This window comes from Aotus nancymaae, unplaced genomic scaffold, assembly GCF_030222135.1.
Source record: "Aotus nancymaae isolate 86718 unplaced genomic scaffold, 86718_ANA_hifiasm-v0.15.2.pri h1tg000036l, whole genome shotgun sequence".
Classification (NCBI taxonomy): domain Eukaryota; kingdom Metazoa; phylum Chordata; class Mammalia; order Primates; family Aotidae; genus Aotus; species Aotus nancymaae.
This window is the reverse complement of record NW_026988450.1, coordinates 4461809-4485980: the sequence shown is the minus strand read 5'-3', so window position 1 is coordinate 4485980 and position 24172 is coordinate 4461809. Positions and strand designations below refer to the sequence as shown.

The 24172-nt window shown below is 40.2% G+C and overlaps 1 protein-coding gene and 1 long non-coding RNA gene across 9 annotated transcripts in view; one reads left to right on the top strand and one right to left on the bottom strand.

Annotated features, from left to right (window-relative positions):
- The window catches only part of ST18 (ST18 C2H2C-type zinc finger transcription factor), a 148108-nt gene that overhangs the window by 60167 nt on the left and 63769 nt on the right, over positions 1-24172 (top strand). For 7 of the 8 annotated variants that reach the window (XM_021672901.2, XM_021672898.2, XM_064384177.1 and 4 more), the window contains one exon: positions 19628-19818. In XM_021672901.2, coding sequence (XP_021528576.2) covers positions 19628-19818 — 191 coding nt within the window. Of the gene's footprint in view, positions 1-19627; positions 19819-24172 lie in introns of those variants that run through there. The other variant, XM_064384178.1, reaches the window with a different exon arrangement.
- LOC105710551 (uncharacterized) lies at positions 437-5575 on the bottom strand. The gene is made up of 2 exons (XR_001105814.3): positions 5505-5575; positions 437-838 (listed from the first exon to the last, which is right to left on the bottom strand). It is a non-coding gene; the product is annotated as an uncharacterized LOC105710551 (long non-coding RNA).

Sequence of the window (24172 nt, the reverse complement as noted above, 5' to 3'; positions counted from 1 at the left end):
GCGGTAATTCCTATGAAACAGATTTACATAAGGGAGCACAGTGGAACGAGCAGCACCTTCTGGCTGGGGGTCTGACCTGAGTTTGAAGGAAGAGAACTTGCCCAGGGAACTTCTGCTGTCACCGACCAGGCACTCCATACAAATGAGCTAAACGAGAGTGCATGGCAAACTCTTCCAGAAGCCTGGTTCTCGGGTTGCTATGGGTTTAGGTTGCCAGGGGTCAAAGGAGCAAGCATATATAGGAATGGAGATTGCTCCTTGAGTGCATATGAAGAACAATTCCCTCCATTACTTTGAACTGACTTCTACTCGTCTACGTTTAACAAGATATCCCCATATTTTAAAAGCAACAGAAAATCATATATCAAAAGAAAGCTTATCATTCAAGATCCAAATGTCTTCAATTTTTATAATTTTGTGCCCTCATGAATAAAGCTTTGATGTTCTGTTTATTTCTATATTTATAACAGATGCAGGGCAATTTTCTTGGCAACACAGCAGACCAAGGCTGCAGACAGATTTTTCATCCCACAATCCCTGTGTACCAATGGAACAGCCCTATACAGTAATGATTTACATTTGCAGGATAGCTTCCAGAAGTCCAGCCAGTCAACATGAGGGCCAAATGGTAAACTGAGCATCCTGAGCCCTTCCATGCCCTGAAGTGAGGCATGTGTCTCAGAAACTGTGCAGACATCTTTAAATGCTTTGTCTTGCTTGATCTTTACTACCAGGAGGTGGGTGTTACTGTCCACCTTGTCTAGATGAACAGACCCTGGCTCAGAATTGTGTTATGGGTGGCTTTGGCATTCTTCAGAAAGAGCAGTTTTATAGTAATCTGAATGAGAATATGAAATGTTAAAAAAAAAAGGTTATGTGATGGAATCTTAAACTAGGATGTAAGCACTGGCAAAATGGCCACTTCCACCTCCACTGGTGAATCTGAAACATCAGTGAACCCATGAGTACCAATGAGGTCATGGCAGAAATAGTGTTGGGGCTAATCCTATCTGACTTCCAGGTGCTCACAGCTCCTCAGTGGGACTGGAAGGAGGTGGGCCTGGGGAAGTGTTGTTCATCAGTAGCTCTGTTGTTGCATGTGGAGGAAGGCAGAGGTGCATGTGGGAGGGGTTAGAGCTACAGGAAGTGATATGTGGAGCTTGCAGGCTTCATTTTCAGCTGAGTGCTTCTTTATCAGGTTATTTCTGTTTCAAGTTATTTGTAATTCAATAGGATACTTGGCTGCGGAAACATTTCACAGATTTGTGTGTGTACATATATACACATATACACACTCACACATAGAGATATTACACATACATTTATATACACACAATTACAATAATATATCAAAGTAGGTAATCCCTGCTAACTCAGTATGCACATGACTACTGTAACACATGGTCCTCCTTTTAAATATTACTCCAGTATGTTAGGGAGTTCTGTTAAGTGATTCATGCAATGTTCCAGTGAAGTGGAGAAGGATACACTGAAGCATTTCAAATATTGAACAATTCGTATTCATATTTAGTAAAGACCTGTGTATATCTGTAGGTTTCTAGCTTTTTTTGTGTGTAGAAAAGCTAAAAAAGGAGCCTAGATTTATGGGCCAAACCTCTGTATTCAGGTAAATGTCAGGAAGTGAAATTGACATGTATGATAGTAGTTATAAAACAGCCACGTGGTCTTTAAAACGCCTTTTGTCTTAGTAACTTAAAAAGCCAGAAAATTACTTTATTGCTCATATTACTGAAGAAGTTCTGTCTGTGTGTGTGTGTTTGTGCTTGTTTTATTTTGCTGTGTTTTCCCTCTGTGGGTCTCTACTTTCTTTTCTTGTGTCGGCCCTGTAGGCTGTCTTTCTGTGGGTTGTGTGTCTGTGTTTCTGCTAGCCTTTGACTATGTAACCGTGGCACACACACACTTAGTTCCCTTCCTTCTTTCTGGCCTCCCTGCCCTTGTTCCTTCGGTTTCCTTCCATCTTACCCCCTCTTTCTCACTGTTCCTTCTTTTCATTTTATCTTTCCTTCTTCAGAGTTCCACTCTAAATGTTCATGTTAGAGAACAGAAGGACATCTGTACTTTATTCATTACCGTACTAATTAGACCTTTATGTTTCCTGGTCTTCGCTTAAAGCCCTCCTAAATTAACTCAATTTTACATATGTAGCCCTGGTTTGAGTGCTTCTGGGGGTGACTGACCCAGAGTAACAAAGAAGCTCCAAACCCCATCATCAGCTAATGATGTTTACTTTGTGAATAAATGAGATCGTTTTCATTAGTAAGGCTGTGCCTGCATCACAAACAGAAATAGGAACTTAGTATTTGATGGATGTGGACATGAAGTGTGACAGAGATAATTTTTTTAGGTTGTCCACAATAACCTCCCACACACACCCCGAGTTGTCTGTATAATTGACATGAACTTGAGTTTAGGTACATGAATAAAATATTAATTGCCTTTGTTATTTTTATTCAAGAGTAACTTTGTAGCAGACGTTTTTCTAAGTATTTTACAATCACAGTCACTTACTATGTTCCAATGTCCCCATTCAAAATTGAGAGCCGAAATAGAATTTTGAAATGGATTTTGCTAGGACCTGGCTCCTGGTTCCGCATTCTATTCAACGACCTCAATTAAAAGGTAAAATTCTTATTTTGTTTATAAACTGCAATTTACTTTGAACTCCAACTTTTATGACAAAGTTAACTGTTTCTCCTTTTCTTGGAAGCATGCATGCAAGGGTTCCATTTCTTCTCAAACTGCAAGAAGTGTTTACACAGTGCCTACAAGATGCATAGCAAATAGCCCTGACCTCCAGGAGGCCCTGCTATGCACGAGTGGCAGTCAGCTCCCTTCTCCTCGAGGGTTAATGGCTGCCTGAAACCTCAGATAGTACCAAACCCTATATACACTATGCTTTCTCCTATGCATACATACCTGTGATAAAGTTTAATTTATAACTCAGGCATAGAAAGACATTAACAACATAACTACTAATAAAATAAAACAGTTATAAAAACATGCTGCAATAAAAGTTATGCGAATGAGGTCTGTCTCTCAAAATACCTTGTTGTACTATACTCATCTATTGCCAGACTTCGGTTGACTACAGTCAACTGAAACCATGGAAAATGAAATCATGGACAAGGCGGGGACTACTGTGTGAAGTCAGGGAGAAGAGACACGGGACATCAGTCCTCACAGGACAAATGCAGGCATTCGCCAAATCAAAAAAGGGGATGTGGATTACTTGGTGGGGTGAATGAAGCTTCTGCATCATTCATGGAACGATTTGAAAAGAATATAAAGATACTTGTATTTAGGTTTCTTTTTCTTTTAAGGCTAAGGTTTGGGGCTTACCAAACTTTTTCCCAGGGAAAAACTGTTGGCATGGTGGATTCCTCCACTGACCCAGGAGCAGCCTTGTAGACACAGCCTAGGCTGGTGGGAGGAATGAAGGGAGAGGCAAGGGCACCTCCCAGCCCTACCCCTGACCCCAAACCTCTACTTCTGTGCCTCAGCAGCGCCCAAGTCATTTTTTTGTTTTTAATTAATCATTTTTTGCAAGCATATTCTGCTAATAAAATTTCTGATTGGTAACGTGATTGCTATTTCAAATTAGATGGAAAACTAAAGGAGGGAATATTTTATTTTCTTCTAAAACTAGATATTTGTGAATATAAAAGAAGTGGAATGTATGTGGTCTGATCACATGCTAAAATGATATATACAAATAAAGCACAGTATTTTTATCCCCCATTATTGTGGTATTTCACAGTGTTTTTGTTTTACTTTATTTTTTGGTTAGGAATACAAACTTCAAGCAAAAGAAGAGAATTTAGATTATTCACCAAGTTAGTTAAGGTAAAGTTGAGGCTCTTTGAATTCAATTCTATAAATTCATTTAACTGGAATATGATAACCTTAGATGATTAAGGTGCTCCTGTTACTCAGCCACATCCAATATTTTTTAGGAGATACAGTCTATAATAAAAGCCAGTACTTATCCAAGATTCACTAAGATGTGGCAATAATCTTCTTTTAATTTTTTTTAAGATTATTTTAAATATTCCTTCCTCAAATATAGTGATGATTTCGGTAAGGCAAATATTCATAAACTATGTGAATTTTATTTTTATTTTTATGATCAAAATAAGATAATTTATGTTTAATTTTTGCTGATACTTTACATTTTATAATGCTGTTTGACAAAATAAATATAAAAACACATATATTTTATTACATTATATCCTCAAAGTAATTTGAAGTATTACACAAATTAAAATAACAGTGTGGGCTTTAATGAAGCCAAATATACTAGCAAAGAAAAATAGGAATAACTCTCTCATTGTATGTGAATTCTTTCAGTATCTCGATTCTAAAATCCACATAATGTTCATCTCTTACTATCTTCAATTTTCTGATTTTATCTTATAATATTCAACTGCTATTCTTTCAGGTACATCCCTATGATCCATCATAGTATGTTTCTGAAGAAGTCAGATCCTGTTTCTATATTTATAGCTAATCCATGGCTGTGCAGTAGCTGAACTGCTCAGTTAATGTCTAGGCACTTAAAAGGGGTTTGGGAGTGCTCAAATGATTTAACTAAGACACATCGTCTTTGGCCAGGTGTGGTGTCTCACACCTGTAATCCCAGCACTTTGGGAGGCCAAGGAGGGCGGATCACGAGGTCAAGAGATCGGCCATGATAAAACCCTGTTTTTACTAAAAATACAAAAATTAGCTAGGCGTGGTGGCATGCGCCTGTGGTCCCAGCTACTTGGGAGGCTGAGGCAGGAGAATTGCTTGAACCCCGGAGACGGAGGTTGCAGTGAGCCAAGATTGTGCCACTGCACTCCAGCCTGGCGACAGAGCACGACTCGTCTCAAAAAAAAAAAAAAAAAAAAAAAAAACCAGAAAAGAGACACATTATCTTTGAGTATAAATTGAAAGACATTTATGTAGATTAAATGATGGTATTTCAAATTTTGGTGTATCATTTTGTGTTTTAGCCAATGATCAAACAGTTGTTTCCTTAAAAACTTTGGTCCGCCGGGCGCAGTGGCTCACGCCTGTAATCCCAGCACTTTGGGAGGCCGAGGCAGGTGGATCACAGGTCAAGAGATCGAGACCATCCGGGTCAACATGGTGAAACCCCGTCTCTACTAAAAATACAAACAGTTAGCTGGGCATAGTGGCGCATGCCTGTAATCCCAGCTACTCAGGAGGCCGAGGCAGAAGAATTGCCTGAACCCAGGAGGCGGAGGTTGCGGTGAGCTGAGATCGCGCCATTTCACTCCAGCCTGGGTAACAAGAGCGAAACTCCGTCCCAAAAAACAAAAACAAAAACAGAAAACTTTAGTCCACGTGAGGATTAAATTATCTTTAAAACTATATGATTGTTCATGTTCTTGAAGAGTAGAGTTTGGAACCGATCAGTTCATGATGTCGGGGTCATTCAGGCAATCTTTGTGTGGACCAGTTAGGGTTACATGGCTCACCGGCTTCTGCTGACTTACTTCCTGTTTCTTCTTTGGCTATCTTGCAAAAACACATCCTCAGTAGTGGGGGGAAATTTCCTGTTACTCCTCTTACTATTATTAAATTGTGTCTTTTAATGGCTTGGTTATTTTATGAAAAAAAATGTGTGGTAGATGATATGCAATTAATTTGTCATTCATAAAACTTAATCCCAACTAAGTGAGAAAAAAGCATCTATTAGCTCTGGCCTTACGGAAAAAAATTCTCACCTTTTATAAACCTGATATTATCAGATAACCCTGCCAATGGAATCAGTGTTCCACGACAGCAAACCAATCATCGATAAATAGCAACAAATTATTAGTTGCTCAATTTATGACATGAGTAATAGAAGAAGCCTTCAATTATAGGGTTACTATTGGACACACTGTAGCTCTGTAAACATGAGTGTGTTCACAAAGTTTCTAAGACATAGCTGAGAGAGTTGGCTCATGAAGTTTAGGGATTATCCTTGCAGATGAGGAATAGCTCCACAGTCCTTGCTGGGTAAAAGTGAATTTGTCATTTACAGTGGCCCATTAACTCTCTTAGGAATCACAAGGCCTATTTCGGATGAATGCACAAGACTGGAACTTTTCCCCAGGGTTCTGTCTCCTGATTTCATAAAACTGCAATCCAGTTAGCCATGTGCAGATTGTTTGCGTATCTTGCAGCCCAGCCTGCCGGGGAGCAGTACCTGTCAGATGTGAGGGAAGTGGGTCTGAGCAGGGAGACGTTGAATTGCAGTGCAAGTGCAATGGAAGCCTTAGCCAGCTCTGCCGAGAGCTCTGGTGCTGGACTGCGCTTCAGAGTCAGTCCTGCCTTGAGGCTGGGGTGAATATGGGCGATCCCAGGGAGATGCGGCTTTGGGTTAAATGGCTCTTTGGTTGAGGGCAGTTTTCAGAAGTGAATTCAGCTAAGACCCGTCAGCTCCCCACACTTTCAGCTGGTTGGGAAGATGCGTACCTTAGTCCTGAGGAGGCGGGGAGTGCACGCCACGGTATCCACTCACATCTGCACCTTTCCGGCTTGAATCCTTTTATACTTGCTTTGTATATTAAGTTCATTATCCACCCATACTTCTACCCAGTCCCTTCATCCTTACCAAGTTCCTCTGCCGATCTAGACAGTTTACTTGGTTGCATGACTCAGATCCTTTGAGACCTTGGTCACCATGAGCTTCATATTCTCTGGCTTCTAACCTGTTGATTCGCTGACAAGTTTGGGCCAGAAACAGTAAAGAGATACTCCAGTGGGTCGCTTGGGCTCTCTCTATATATCCTGTCCCAATATGTCATAAGCCCCCAGCCCTACAACTTCCAGTGACCAGGGCTGGTGACTCCTGCCAGGATGGCGACTGCTGTCCTTTCCTGCTGTCTCTCAGCACAAGAACCCAAATGACTGAGAAGGGGTTTGAGCTCAAAGTTGAATAGGACTCTTGCTGTGTACTCCAGTGGAAGCATTCTTGCTTTGGGAACCAAGATCCTCAGACCCTCAGGACCTAGATTTGGGGTAATAAATGTACAAATGCATTAAGTAGGTCACCAGGAATTATGGCAAACCAAGCTCCTCCTAACTGTACCTTTTTTGTTCTTGGATCCTTGTATTCAAACTGTTGAAGACACAGCATTCTCTAATGATTTTTTTATTGGGCATGATACCTCCCAGGAAGACACTCATCCTGGCAGGTGTCACCTCCAAGCTAGCCTCTCAGCTATGCCTCCACGAGGCCATTTCCCTCCTCCAACAGACTAGCAATTTCTGGGCTGTGTGGTGTGATAGTATCAGTGAATCTTGTGATTATAGTCCCACAGTTATTTTCCTAAGTGGGTTCCTTGGTCCGGGGAGATGCATGGGGGATTTCCTGTTGGTAGAGCAGACACTCTGCATGGTGTCTGGTAGACAGTGGTCCTGGCTGAGGCTCTGAAGGCAGAGAAGGCAAATTCATGCCCAGAATTCGTGTCAGATCCAGTCAAGTTCCGTTACTGCCCCTTCTACAGTGGAAGGGTCCGGTGGTTGGTTGGTTTCTTCCAGGAATGCAGGAATGGGGCCACATTGGGAGGATTCACTGTCAGCATTGATTTCTTTTGGAGGCAGATCGGACATTGGGCTATGGGCATAGCTAAATCAGTCTTAGTGAGAGCCTGTGTTGCTGGGCCTGTTCAATGCCCGCCACCAATGCTACTCCATCAATGACCCTACTGGGCCAGCCCTGGAAAGGTTGAAAACAGACTAGACAACTCCACCTGGCCAGGTCGTTCTGCCTGTGGGTGGATTCATGTCTCTTCTGGAAATGCTCTTCAGTGACTGCTCTCATGCAAGGTTAAGACCTTCCCATTTCACCCCAAGTCTCCCAAGTTCACCCACATGACTATTCCTCAGACCTCCTTTTCCCTGATATTCCAGTTAAACCCTTCATCTCCTTGTCCCTGCCTAACTAGCTAAGCTCTTCACTTTGCCCACGGGCCCATATATTTTCTTACCTCAGCCACTTTTCTCTCCACACAAAGTGGAGAACCAGCCACACCTGTGCCCGGCCCTATAACTCTGCCTGTTGGGAAGATTTCTTCTCTCTGCTCCTTTCAGACTCACCCTTAAGTTGTGATCTGCCAACTGTCTTCAGACTGCGCTCAGATGCTGAGAGGACCCATGAACGAACTAACTCCTCCTTCTCTTTTCTTCATAGCTGGCATTCAGAAGCCTGCACATGCCCTGCATGTGGTAGTTGAGGGTGAGGTACTCCCGCCACTGTGGTGGATGTCATGGGTCTGAGCTGCCTGCTCATGGAGGTTGCTTGTTCCCACTAGACTTGCTTCAGCTGAATCTTAGATGTTCCTTTTCATGATGGATTGTTTCTGGGCCTGCTTGACATTATGACTCGATGGCTCTAACAGGATCCAGTTCACGATGGTCGGCTCTGACATCATGGTCAAGGACTTTGTCTCTACTGGGGCAGTTTTCATAGCAGTGCATAATTCTCTGCTGCACGTGACATCACCTTGCTCCAGTCCCCTGTAGGCCTGCATTGTGATTTGTCTATTAGACCTCACCATGAATTCCATCAGCATCTTTTCCGACCACAGATACCCCTAATCAAACCATTGGCTTTACCCGGTTGTATGGTCCAAGCAACAGGGCTTCCCACACTGCAGCCTGGACTTGCTGTGCAGCCAAAGCTGGCCTTGTCTCCCAATGTGTTATTCAGAGCAGTAGTCCCAAGTGTGGAATATGCTATCCTCAGAACCTTAAACAGCATTATGGCACTATGTTTCCTTCCCAGTGGTGGGAAGTGAAATGTAATAATTGGTCCTTTGTTATAAGTGGGCACATGCCAGAATGTCCCAGACCACTGAGCCCCTAAGCGCTTCAATGGTAACAGTGTGCCCTGAATCTTTGTTCGACTTAATCTTCCATCTCTCAAACACAGATGTCTTCTCAAAGCCTCCAAAATACTTGCCACTTCTTGCTTCCCTGTTCTCATTGCATGGTATCATCAACAAAATTTACTAATGGGATGGTGTGTGGGTTATCCAGATTATCCGGGTCCCTTCAGACTATATCCTGACGAAGGACGACAGTTAGCACGGCCCTCAGCAAGATCACAGCTCTGTACTCTTCTCATCATCAGAATGCTAACAACTCTTGGTTCCGCTTCCAGACAGAGATGGGAAAGAACACACTTACCATGTCAGGGACTGCAGAACGTGCATTTGCATCTGTGTTAATCCACTAAAGCAAAGATCTCATATTTTGGCGCAACAGCTGCAGTTGGAATCAGCACTTGTTTGACTTGACGGCAGTCCACTGCCAGCCTCCAGAAACAGTCTTATAGGGTACACACTGGTTAATTAAATGGAAAAAAAAATGATAAAGACCATCAGCCATGCATCCTATAAGTTTTAAGTGTGGTACAGCTTGAATCTCTCTTATCTGAAAGGCTTGGGACATAGAAGTGTATTTGATTTTGGATTTTTCAGAATGTGTAATATTTGCATATATATGAGATACCTTGGGGTTGGGACCCAAGTCTGCACAGGAAATTTATTTATGTTTTATCTACATGTTTCACACATGGGCTGAAGTTAATTTCATGCAATATTTTTAAAAAATTTTGTGCATGAAACAAAGGTTTGACAGTGTGTTTTGCGTGAATCTGTCACATGAGGTCAGGTGTGGAATTTTCCATGTGTGGCATCATGTCAATGCCCCCAAAATTCAAATTTTGGAGCATTTTGGATCACTGGATTTGAGATACTCAACCTGTACTAATGTTTGCCATTCCATCCAGAATATAATGTTGAAGTCTACTCTCTGGTAACAGGACGGGAGAAGTTTTAGAGGATTTCACTTGTGGATCTCACTTTATTAGCTCTTACAAAACCAGCCAAGAAACCCATATGTATCTGCACCAATTATACATGCAGAGACCAGTGGTACACCTATGAGAAAGGTCTGTGAAGCCAGGAAACCCAGTGGGACAGGGCTCCATTTGTGATCTGCCGCCATATCCTCCCACTCTATCAAAGGGCCATGATGAAGCTTCGGACCCTAGGTGTCAACTCGGACAGTGAGTGCAACAGTCCTTGCATGCTCGTGCAGCCTTTTTTCCCCAGAGTAATTGTTCTCTAAATAAATGACCACAGGTCCTTAAGAAAAGAGACTATGGAGAGCATCACCGTTGGGAACATCCTTGAGAGGACAAAACCCATCTCTTTCAATCGTTGGGTTCTGAGTTTAACAACTGCCTCAGGCACAGAGACTAAAGGCCAAGGATCCTGGATTTTTACTGGGATGGGTTTCCTGACCTGTGCAAGGCACCTATCCTAGGATGTCCACTTATTAGAATCTTTTGATCCCTTCTTTATCCTTTGCAAGGGCAGTTCTGGAATTGCTGATTAGTGTGGGCCATTGTTTGTCTAGGCTTTCAGAAGCCAATCCAGCATAGGAGATGGCTTACACATCAACGTTCTTTTATCCAAGTTAATCTTCCACACCTTGGATCCAGCACCTTCAGGATCCAGCCTGTCTGTACCCCTCTAGCTCCTGCCATACGTATGAGCTGGATCCTGCAGCTCCCTTTGCCCCGGGTGCCCTTCCCACTCTTAGAAAGCCAGATGTGGTGTGTTGAATTTGGTTATTGTTCAGGGGGCAAGGAGGGGAGATGGAAGCATGTATTCATCATCTCCAGTGTGATGCAGGGAGAAGGGGACTAATTGTATGGCTCAGAGGGTCCAGGGCACTCTCAGGATTTAATATTTTTTAGTGTGTCAACTGAAAGGTCCAGATCCTGTCACCATACGCAGTATGCATTTCAAGTTTAACATGCTCCAGTCCGAATTCCCAATCTCCAACCCTTGCGAATCTTGCTTCTGCAAGTCTTACCCATCTCAGCGATGGTAATTACATGATTCCAGTTCTTAAAAAAAAACCTTGTGGGCATCCTTGATCCTTCACTCTCTTTTATGTTGCTCATCTGATCTCTCATAATTCCATTTGCTTTCTCTTGCAAGTATCTTCAGAATCTCACCAGTTCTCACCGCCACTGCTAGTATAGCCACAGTCCAAATCATTTATGTCTCTCGTCTGGTTTATTGCCATAACCCCTGACCATTCTCGTTTCTAACCTATCTACAACCTGTTCTTAACATGGAAGCCAGAACAGTTCTCCTAAAATACAAATCAGCCCCTGTCACTCTGTCAAAACTCTACGACGTCTTCAAATCTCACTAAGTCAGAGTTCCTAAAATGATCTGTAGTTCTCAGCTCAATCTGAATCCATTATTTCTCTGACCTCATGTCCTATTATTCCTCCTCCCTCCCTGTGCCTAAGCCTCCATGTTTGCCTTCAAATGTGCCATGCACAATGCTGTCTCAGGACATTTGCACCTGCTGTTTCTGCTGCCTCAAATCCTGTGCCCCACTGTTTCTGCATTTTCTCCCTTACCTCACCTCCTTCAGATCTTTACTAAAATTCAGTCTTCTTGATGGCACTTTTCCTGACCACCCGGTCTAAAACTCTGATCCTCTGTTAGCATATATTTCCTCTTCCCTTTTCTGCTGTATTTTTTTTAAAGCAAAATCATTCAGGACATAGGCATAGGCAAGGACTTCTGCTGTATTTTTTTCCAAAGCGAACGTCTTCAAGCATACTATGTATTTTACTTAATTTAACGATTTTCTATCTCCTTTCCTCTTAATAAAACTCTAGGAAGAGAGACTTTTTTTCAATTTTCTTCAATGCTATATCCTTAAAACTTAGGATATTGCTAAATAAATATTTATTTAGCACTTATTACATGTTTATTGAATAAGCGAATATTTCCAAAGGTATGTAAACTGGAAATACAGCACTGTCCATATACATTGATTTTGCTGAGTAATTGTTGAGTTTTGTTTTACCTAGATGTATACAAAAGGGATTAAAAATCAGCGGCATTAATTAATAACCATTATTTTAAGTATAGATTGCATTTGTTTTAGAAATGTGGTATGGAAATGCAAATTAGCACAGACATGATTTTTTAAGTAATTTATGTATTTGGGTAATTAGGCCAAATGTACACATGGAGACCATTGAGAACAGCTGCAAGGCAAACTCTCAACCAAAAAACAAAAAGAATCACCTCTCCTTAATCATGCCTCATCTTATATTTATAAATGAAAAATGCCTGTTCTTTCCTAGGTCAAGGAAAATTTTCTCCATCAGTATCTCAAAACAGTGGTCATCCCTGACTCCACCCTCGTGGATTAATTGTGCTGGTTTTGGATGTCATGTATGCACTTTCATTGCCTAGATTCTTTGACTCAACCATATGTGTATGGGGCTCATCAGCATAAAGGAAATTTGATATTATCCTATAAGAAAAAGTTGAGGACTATAATTCTAAGCCAAATGAAGTCCAGCAATTAGTCTCTACAAAGTAAGACCATAATTTGGAAAGCTTTTTATGTTCTTCCGTCAGTGGCTATGTTCACTCACTGGAGCAAGTCTGCTCATTAAATCATTGAGTAGTATGATATGGATAATTTTAAGGCTAGTATTACATAATTATAGATATAATTTAGGTCCAGACTGCCTGGGTTCAAATCTCTTTCATTAATAGCTGCTTTATATTTGACATATCAACCTCTCTGAGCTTTAGAGATATAATAGCAGCAACCTCAGGATATTATTACAAGAATTTGGTGGACTGATACGTGTATATCATTTAGAACACTCCCGGGCACACTGTAACTCACTAAATCTCAACTGTTATCATTGGCTCGCCTGGGTTTAGAACCTACAATTAAAGTCAGGACCTTTGACTTTGAGTCTGTAAATACTTTTGGCAATCAAATAAATTTGCAGCTCCCATTGGTGGTACATTATACCAGGCTGCAAATGCACCTGCTAAGGCTCTTTTTTTAAAGTAACACTTTATTGAAGTATAACACATACCCAGAAAAATGCACGACTTATGTATGTATAGCTTTATGAGTTTTCACTAGATGAACATACCCATGAAACCACCACCAGAACAAGGAACTGGACTTTATTAGCATCCCAGCCATCTCTTTCATACCTCCCCCAGCCGTGACCCTCACAAAAGTAATCACCCTGACTCTGCCCCCATCAATTAATTGTGCTGGTTTTGGATGTTATGTATGCACTTTCATTGCCTAGATTCTTTGCCTCAACCGTATGTGTATGGAGTTCGTCAGCATTATTTGTAGCAACAGTTGCCTTTTCCTCATGGTTAGTGTATTCAGGGGCATGAATACTCCACTATCTCTTATTCATTCTGCAGTCAAAGGAATATGCAATGTTTCCAGTTTGGGAGAGACCACTGCTGTGAATATTATTGAACATGCCTTTTTGTGCATATATGGACATGGCTCTTTCAGGTGTGCACTTAGGAATGGAGTTTCTGGGCCATGGGTAGACATCTATTCACCTTCAGTAGATACTGCTGAGAAGTTTCCAAAGCAGCCATGCAGATTTACCTTTGCTAGCAGTGAGTGTTCCAGTTGCCTGAGCTCCTTACCGACATTTGGGGTTTGTCGGTTTTTCATTTTAGCCATCCCAGTTGGCATGAACAGTACCTAAGCGTAGGTGTTTGCACTTCCCTGGAGATGAAAGAATCTGAGCACGTTTGCATTTGTGCATCAGCCAAAAGTTCTTTTGTGAAGTGACTGCCCATGTACTTTGCCTAGTTTTAAAATTGGCAAGCTGTCTTTTCTTATTTACTTGGAAGAATTCTTTATATATTCTGTATAGAAGTTATTTTTTATGTAGGTACTTCAAATACCTTCTCCCGCTCTTTGGCTTGCTTTTTCTCTCTTCATAGTCTTTGGAAAACCGTACAGCATGACATACATATAGAAGAGCGTGCATATCAAGAGGCAGGGCTCATGGCTCTTCACAACCCGACAATGCTTGCGTAAATGGATGGAGAAATAGGATATTAATAGGAGGCTCCCCTTACTGGTTGGCAACCTCTGACAAATAAGTTTTTCATTTTAATTTGCTCTGATTTGTCAGTGTTTTCCTTTAAATTAGCATTGTTTGTAAACTGCTTGAGAAATTTCTGCTTATCCCCAGGTCATGAAGATATTATCCCACATTTTGAAGCTATTATCTCACGTCTTCTTCTAGAAGTTTTATTATTTTACAGTACAAATACCCAATCCTTCTGGAGTTGTTTATCATATATACTGTGAAGTACAAGTAGAGGCATCTTTTTTTTCAGATAAATATACAATCGATTGAGCACCATTCACTGAAGAAAGAGCCCTTTGCCCAATGATGCCTTTGTCATCAATTTACCGTATATGTGTGGGTCAATTTCTGGACCTGATAAATGGAATATCTGTGCTGTTCCAGTGGTCTGGTTTTTTTTTTTATATATATTTGCACCAATAATACCTCATCTCAACCACCACAGTTTTATAATAAAGTTTCACATCCAAGATTGTAAGTCTTCCAACTTTATTGTTCTTTGCCAACGTTGTCTTTGCTCTTCTTTATTCGTTTCATTCCCATAGAAATTGTAGAATTAGCTTGTTAACGTCTAAGAAATATCCCCTGGAGACACTGGTAGGAATTGCACTGAATCTAATGGATAAGTAAGGGGAGAGTTGAAATTGCTATACTGAGTCTTTTCATCCATGAGCACGTTACATCTCTCTATTTATTTAGGTCTTCATTAGTTTCTTACCATGTTCTTTATTGCGTATGGGTTTTGTGCATCTGTTAGATTTATTCCTAGGTATTTCATATTTCTATGCTATTGTAAATTTTTTTAATTTTTATTTTTTAATTGTGTGTGGCTGGTTTGTAGAAGTACAATTAATTTTTGAACAGTAAACTCACCAAATTTACTTATTTTTAAATTGCACCTGTAGATTTTTTTGGATTTCTCTCAAACACAATCATGTTTCTGCAAATAATAATAGTCTAATTTTTTATTTTTCAATCATCCTATCTTTGTTTTTTTTTTCTGTCGATCTTCTTAGTATTAATTCAGATTCATACTACTTGGCCCCTTTCAATGAATCTGTGGTGTTCTGTCTGATTAGAAGAAATCAGTAGGAATACCTGTTATGAATTCTCCATGAAAATGTTGGAGCATGTAAGTGTTTTCCTTGGACTCAGAGGCTCACAATCTCTGTTTATTTTTGTATTTTATTCTTTTTGGGATGTGTGCACAGAATGTATCTATTGCTGAACCTACATTTTACAAATATGTTACATATCTTCTGAAAACTGCATTGAGAATCTATTACAATAGTAGACAAGTTGAAAACTCTTGATTTGGGGAACTCACAGTTTCCTAACATATCTCCTCTGAAACCTGAAAGGTCAACACATTTGACTTCTAAACATACTTCCAGCACAGAATTGGTCACCAGTGTTATCTAATGATAGTTTGTTTCCACGATTTTTCAAATAAAATTTCAGTCAACTGTTGTCATCAAAGGAAATGCCATTTCAAGTGAGAATTCAAGTTTCTAAATAGAAGCATTTCTCAAATATGTAATCAAAAAGTTTCAGGTAAAAAATATAGATCTTTTAAATATATTTTAATACAATCAAAACCTGAAAAGTATGGAGTTGAAAGATATTTTCTGCATTGATAAAGTTCCCTGGGGGATGTTGGATGTTTAAAGCAATAGTTTGATTGAATAGAACAATAAATGCAGGGCTGAGTGTATTTTTTCTCTTTCTTTCTCATCTACTAGAAAAATATAGATAATAGAGCTCATTTATTTCCTTAACATTTCAGAGCTCCACAGATGGGAAAACACAGCCCAGTGGAAATGATTTCTGGCAACCTTGAGAAGATATGTTAGCATTTTGTGGCATTTCTCTCAGTGACATGTAAAGCATGGCTTTCCCTCATTGCAGTGTCACAGTGAAGTGTCACAATAAAGCCAAAATAGTGTGCCCTCAGGGAAAACTAGGAAAAGGGACCATTTTCCATGCACACACAAAGGGTAATATTTATTATAAAGCCTTTCATTTTAGCTCCAAATGCTGCCTGGGCCGTGGGTATTTTCCAATGGAGAAATGCACAGAATGTGAGACTTAAAGCAAATGTTATGTGTAAATATAATGCAATTTATGTAAATATAAATAATATGTTAAAAAGTAGAATGCAGTTATGGACATACATGCATGCGTAAATCTCTGTAGCGTGCCAGGGAGAAAGCTTGTGAGGCTGCAAAGTGACAGCATTAGCTAGTGTTGATGGAATCCAGAAAGCCCTGAGCTGGGAGCCAGGACAGTTCCATCTTTACCTATTTTTGTCACTACTAGCACAGATGTTATCTCTTTTATCCACAAAACCTGTGGATATAGAAGTTATTATCCCATTTGGTAGATGAAGAATTTGATGTTCCAGAAATTTAATTATCTGTTGCAGATTACACAGCTAGTGTTACTTAAGTAATTTCACATACTCTTATTATCAAATACAGTAGTTTATTATAAGCTATACTTGTAGTTGTGACAAAAACCTTACATATCTTCTTTATTCTATACTGACACAGTTATTATTTGGACTCAAATATTGAACTTGATTTTTATGGCCATCTACTGCCATCTCATTAGGTTCATGCTCCTGTCCCAGGCTATGGAAGTTTTGGGAGCATCTTAGTTATATTTTCCTAGGTGTTTCTCATTGCTGTAACTCAGTATCTTCTTCAGATTGAATGACTGTTGTGTATATCCTCACTCAAATCACTGGGCAGGGTCCTGTGCCCAGAACCTTTCTTCTAGTTTGAGAGATTGCTATTTCATCCAGGTTCTACTTTAACCAGCTGTCGGATGCATACAGAAATTACCCACATCTATGTCCTGGTGTGGTAAAATGGAGCAGAGGGCGAGAGCTTTGGGGACTTACAGACTTGGATTCAAATATCGGTCTCACTATTAGCAGTTAACGCGATTCTGAAAATGTTACTTGTTTGTATAAGTAAATTTGGAAGACGATATTAACAACACACAGTTTGTAAGGCTCTCAATGGTAGTGTGAGTTCAGGCCCATTCATCGCCCCAGCCGTCAAAGAAAGAAATGACTTTTTTTTGATGACTAATCTTTTATTAACCATCCCCATCATTCGAGGTCTCTTTGATCAATGCTTCCTGATGCCAACAGATGATCTCCTCATGTAAGAACATGCAGCATGAGATCTCATTTTTGAGTGTGCTGTACACTAGTGTTGACTGTAGGTTCAGTGTTGAATAGCAGACTCTAGAGCTAATTCATCTGGCTTGACTGAAACTTCATGCCCGTTGATTAGTAACTCTCGTTTCCCCCTCCCTCAATCCCTGGTAACCACCATCCCACTCTGATTTTATAATTCTGACTATTGTAGATACTTATAGTGCACTCACTCACTGTTTGTCTTTCATTTGTCTGGCTTATTTCCCTGAGAATAACATCCTCAAACTTCATCTGTGTTGTTGCATATTACAATATTTCCTCCTCTTTAAAGTATGAAGAGTATTTCATCGTATGCATGCACCACATATTAATTTATCATTTATTCATGGACATTTAGGTGGTTTCCACATCTTGGCTATCGGGAATAGTTGCAATGAACATAGAAATGTAATGAACATAGAAAGCTGGGTGAATGTTGCTCAAAAATACAACTACCATGTGATCCAGCAGCCCCACTTCTGGGTATTTACGCAAAAGGATTGAAATCAGGATCCTGAAACATTTTCACTTTAATGCCCCTTGTTAGCCTTTTCCCCAATACCAATGTTATGCTTAAATGACTGTGATTTTTAGAATCCACTTCTTTTCCCTGCTTTAATATCTGAGCGACATAGGAGTCTCTCCCACTTGCTACAAATCTTGGCTTATGATAATGGCTTAGTGGTCTTAGTTTTATATTTTGCAAGGATTTTTTTGGTGGAAATGCATTTGACTTAGGGTACTTTACTTTAGGGAACCTGTTTAACTCTCTTCAAGAGTTTCAAGAGGTTTGTAGAGTTTCTCTAGGAACCCTATGCCCGTTTGATCTGTGTCTTCTGCCTCCTCTTTGAGCCCCTGGAAGCCAGTCTCCTTTGACAAAGAAGGCAAGCATAAGGGTGTTTCTGCTTCTCTGTGCTGGCTCTCACTACATCATAATCTACTGTGTAGACGTGCCTTTTCCATGACAAACGAGCAGAGGCAGTCCATGTAGGTCCTCACTTTCTGCCCAGTCTTCTTATCACGGTGGTGTGTGCTCTCACAGTCATCTGGTTATATTCTATTTTGCTCCATATTCTGTACATGGTCCCTTTAAATTTGGGCTCATCAGAGAGGTTTTGTGAAAGCACATTGCTTGATTTAGAAACTTCATTCTTCTTTTATTCATCAAGGTGATTTTTAATTCTATACTTTTAAATCTTCTTAAAGACATTTTCAGCTCTTGAATCACATCTTCTTCCAGAATCTTTTTGTTTCTTTCTTAGAAGAAATGATGCTTTTTCCCCCTTGGAAGTTTTTGAATCTACTCTTCTAAAGCCAAGAGTTCCTGTGTGACTATAACTGAGTCATTTTCATGAATAGGCCACCATCTTCTGTGCTGATGTTTGTAAAATAACGGTTTAAGGCCTTTCTTTATTTAGGTAATATTCCTGAGGGTTTAGTCATCTTTTAGAGATGGAGTAAGTCTTATGTTTTTATTCTGAATCTAGGATTCTCTCCTCTGGATCTTTTCATGTAAAGCTCCACATTTTTCTTCAAAGTACATTTAATAAATATCTCTCATAGACTCGCAGTTGGCTAAACCCTCTGATTTTCATGGATCTTGCCAAGAGAATGTTTGTCTTAACTTCACACATAGAGTGATCTGCATTAATTCTGAATGAGCTATATGTAGGAAATCTATTTTGAAAGGGCCACCCTCAGGAGCATTTCCAAATAAAACCATATGAGAACAGGAGTGAGGATAAACTGTTGTCCATTTTTGTGAAATCCAGTCTTATTTCTCCTCCTTTTATTTGTTCTGTGTGCCAAGTGAGTGAGAATCAGGAGGCAGAATGCCACGTAGCATCTTTTCACTTTTTGTGTGTTTGATGACTGGAGATGAGCAGACAGGAGGCTCTCATAGCTAGCCCCTTGCTCTGTGTGCCTTCCTTTCAAGTCAAAACCCAAGATGTGTGACATTTCAAGTTTGAGCCACAACTGTGGCAGAGATAAGCAGTTTCAGTAGGAAACAACTATTTGAGAAATCTTGTGATTTATCCATACTGGACAAATTTTTTTTTATGTGGCGGTATGTTTTTCACATTAGCTGTTTCTTAGGATTAGCAAACCAGTGCAAATCTTGTTTCATCCCTCCCTGAGTATTTAGTGTAGTGCGAAGCAAAGCACAGATTAACATATGCTTACTCAGGATTAAGGATGATTTAGAAAAAAAAAAAACTCTTCTGATAGGCAGTCAAATAGAATCCACACAGTTCAATGGATTCCACAGACGGGACGTTTTTGTTAGTGCTGGTGACTAACCCTAACCCTCTAGTCCCAAGTTTCCAAGGGCTTTAGGTTAGACTGCATGAAAGTCAAATGCCAAACAACAGTAAATGCTCGTTTACCATATTCTTGATTTGTCTCAATCACTGCAGTGTTGCCTATGATTGCTCCATGGCAAAGAAGAGGAGAGCTGAAGATCAGGCTTTGGGGGTCCCAGTCAACAAAAGAAAATCCCTGCTAATGAAGCCCCGACACTACAGCCCAAACGCGGACTGCCAAGAAGACCGTGGCGACAGGACGGAGGACGACGGCCCGTTGGAAACACACGATCACTCTACCGCAGGTAGCATGGAGGACAGCCCAAACTCGACCTGCTCCCTGGCTCTAGGGACTCTGTCCTCATTCACGTAGAGCATGTGGCTTGTATGATTGTAAGAGCGTATTCAGATTTGGAAGCAAAATCAAGCATTTATTTTACTTGACGTTCATTTATTGAGGACTCATTTTAAATCAGTAACTGTGGAGGGTCCATAGAGAAGAAACAGAGTCCTTGCCCTATCCATTTTCAAAACCAGAGGACTGGACTACACCTTTTTTGAAGAAAATACAAGATACTAAGTCTTAGAGTTGAGGAGCCTCCCTAACAGGGAGAATTTTTGAAAGAATTTTTTAAATTCAAGGGTGTATTTAAGCTTTAAGACACCTTTGCAATGACCAAGTTATGTATAATGTTAATTAATGATTATAATATATGTAATATATTACAGCTAAAACATTTTTTTAAATTTTTTAATCAACATGTATGGTATTTACTCCAAACCAACATAAACCAATGCAAGTGGTCTGTGACCTTAATATTTTTAATATTTTTTTGAATAAATGCTTATAGCAATCGACTACGGAAGTCACCTGAAGTCGGCAGATTAGAGTCTTCTTCAGAAGGAGACTGAAGGAAAATGATATATTATAGAAAAGATATCACTGTGCCCATTATTTCAAAAATAAATGATTTAAGTTTCCTTTTAGGTACACATTTTAGTTCATTGATTCACTTCTTCACGTATTCATCAAACACCCTTTGTGTGCTAAGTGAAATGTGTTTACTGTTTCAAAACTTTAGGATTTCTTTTCTCCCCACTGAGTGTTATTCACTTTAGTTCCTGGTAGTCACGTGCCACTATGAATCGGAATATCATTGATCACTTTCTGCAATGAGGTCGAAGCTGAGGGACATGCAAAAAATCTGAAAAATTATAGAAAACAATTAAGATCTGAACCTTGACTTAGTAGAAAATGAAACTAGGTGTATATTCTACTAAATCTAATTTTTTTTCTGAATGTGAATTTTAAAGGAATCAAAATACTTTGTTACTTAAGAAAAAGTGCTAATTATGCAAAAAAAAGGCAATGAGATTCTTATGTAATTAATTTTTATGATATATAAAATTATGGTTAGCAATAAGAATTAATAGAAAAGAGTTCAAAGCATATTTATGAGTGAGCACAGATCTCAGGTCAAAATCATCCTGGATCCAGTAATATTGGCTTTGAAGTAGAGTTGGCAATTCTGCGGTTAAAACAAAGTTGTATTCTAATTTGAAGGTGTTTAAGTAAATTATTTGGCTTTGCTGCATTTATCATGTGATTTAAAGCCTCATAGCCCATCTGTAAATTATAATTACACTTGACTTTTTTTGTTTCCTTGAACTGATCATTTTTATTTGTTTGTTTTTTGTTTGTTTGTTTTGTTTTGTTTTGTTTTTTGAGATGAAGTCTCATTCTGCCGCCCAGGCTGGCGTGCAATGCTGTGATCTCGGCTCACTGCAACCTTTGCCTCCCGGGTTCAGGGATTCTCCTGCCTCAGCCACCTGAGTAGCTGGGATAACAGCCACATCCAGTTAATTTTTGTATTTTTGGTAGAGACAGAGTTTCACTATGTTAGCTAGGCTGGTCTCGAACTGGTAACCTGAAGTGATCGCCTGCCTCAGCCTGCCAAAGTGCTGGGATTACAAATGTGAGCCACTGCTCCTGGCTCAGTTTTACTTGTTGATTCATGAAAATTTGCAGGTTGAATCTAGTATTAGGGAAAGTCTTTGAATCATTTGTGGTTAGACTTGCAGTATAATGCCTCTAGCTGGCATTAATTAGTCAGGTATTTAAGAAAACGTGTGTGCTTTTGCATCAGCGTGTTCTTGGAAGTGCTATGAAGACTGACTACATCTGGTCGCTGACTTGCCACCTTCTATTGTAGTTTGTTGATAACTGTACATGTTTAATATTAACCAAGTGAATATGTTGTCCAGATGTACTCCAGTTAAACGTACAGTTACAAGCACTGATGGGCATCTATTTGCAGGTTCACAAAAATAGGTTAACTATTTTTATACTTCATATTAGAACCACTAATAATAATAATAATGAATATGCTAAAATTACAACAGGGGTGACCATTGGTTTTGAGTTCTTAATATATTCCAGACACATAAATGATATCATTTAGTCCACATAATGCCATCAGTGTGTGTGTGATTATGGGCACAGTTGTACAGATGAAATCATTGGGGACTAAAGAGATTTGACGCTGAAGGTAATGCATCTTATAGGTGTTAGAAGGAAGATAATTAGGAAGCAATAGGAAGGACAAGCAAAATAATTATTTCCCAGCTAACCATGCTCTGTAATTCAGTTGTCCTCACGCAATGACTACCTTCAGACTCCAGACTAGGCAAATTTCCTACAATGTCAAATCATGAAGTCACAATTTCCGGTAATGGCAGGACCCATGCCTGGTCAAAAGAACAAAGATTCTAAGTTGCCTTCAGCCCACTGAACAAGTTGCCCCACACCCTCCTAGGAGGAAAGAGAGCTGAGTTAGTGCCTAAGCCAGCATAGGGCTTTTCATCTAGTCTCTCATTTACTCTGGGTACCCCAGGGTATTTACTTGGCCAGGTATGTGCCCAATTATATCATCCGCAACTGGGAAGCTCAGATGGTGAGAGAAGGGCTGGTGCTCAGGAAGAGACTGAGGTCAGGAGCTTCAATGCTGCAAAGTTTTATTCCGTTTTATGGCAAAACTTCATCCATATCCTCAAGCTGCTGTCTTTCAAAACGATCCAGGTCCCTGTTAAGGGGATAGATGAAAACATGGACAAGCCATGCAGTTACCTCTTCCTTCCTTGGGAGATGAGCTTGCAAGTACTACCAGAAAGGAGGAAGAGCAATAAGATGGGCTTTCCTGACACAGGCAGGGAGAATGAGAGTCGCTGGAAGGAAGACGAACCAAGCCCAGGTGTGGGGTCCCCAGCAGCATAACCACAAACTCATGGGGAAATCCGTCACAGTCATAGAAGTTTTAAGGGCTGGAAGAACACTTTTAACATACATTATCTTTCAACAGATAGCAAATAAGGGGTAAACCACTCTGCTTTCAGAACTTTGGAAGATGAATTCATTTTTCCAAGGCTTTTATTCCCAGTAAAATGTACATATTCAAGAGGCCTGGAAAACCAATTTACCTATAAAAGGAACCTAGCTAGTTACAGAAACAGAACTGAAATCCAATTATAGTAAAATCCAGTTACCAAAAGAGACAAACTCAAAATATGTTGTGACTTTCAGAGGATGTTTTAAAGTTGTATCATCGCAGAACAGCCAGCATCTCTGCCAGGATTCATTAGTATCTATCTGTAGGATTATCAGAAAACTCCAAGTGGAGGTCCTGGTTTAAAGTAAATAAATAACCATGAACTTGTATGTATCAGGCAGAAGCATTTACTTTTCGCTCTAGAAAAGCATCCCAGCTCCAGCCCCCGTACCCTCCCCACACTGTAAATGTGCTCAGGATGGAGAAAGTCCTGGACCAGTGAACAGTCTGCTCTCTGGCTGTAACCCTCTGGTTATGCCCCGCCAAGAGCTGACCCTAGAAATTTTCTGACCTATTAGAGTTTTGCTGTTAAGAAAGTTGAGGTTGATTCACTTGTTAGTTTCTATTTTGTTGTGTTGTTTATTATATTTATAATTTCAGCATCATCATTCTTCTCATTGAAAGTCAGCTGACAATTGCATTTTAGTATCTTCATATAAATTCATGCTCGAAAATATTCAAACTTGGGAAAATCATGAGCTACTCGTGTTCTTAGCCATTTCTCCTAAGGTCCGCTGTGTTTCCAAAACACCGACCAAGACATACAGCCTCTGTGGTTGTGGGACCTGGAGTGATGTGCCCTGGCTGGCCATGTGGTCTCAAGCAAGCCCCGCCCTCCATAGAACTGCAGTTTCCCTTGTGTGCGCTGGAGTCCCAAGTGCCTTTCTTGTGCTTATTGTGACAATTAAATGAAATACACAGCTGAACACCAGGCCAGAAACAAACAGTTTGTTGTCCTAAGAGGGATCCTTGGACAGATCTAATCCAGTCATCAGATCACTGGATCTTCCTTGTTTTGAAGATGAGGACCCAGTCTCTGGCAACCAAGGGCCTGTCCAAGGTCATGCAGCAGGCAGTCCAGGCCAGCCCCACCACCTCAACCCCCTAGAGATTTCTCCCTCCACATTGCACATTGTGCGCTCACTCCCAGTTTCCAAAGGCAGCTGGTGAACATGGCATAGTGTGCTGGGAGTGGGGATGAACTGAGTTGAGTCTTCTCCATAGTGGGACCCTTGGGGGTCAGTGTTAGTAACTATCCTAGGTAAAAAACAAG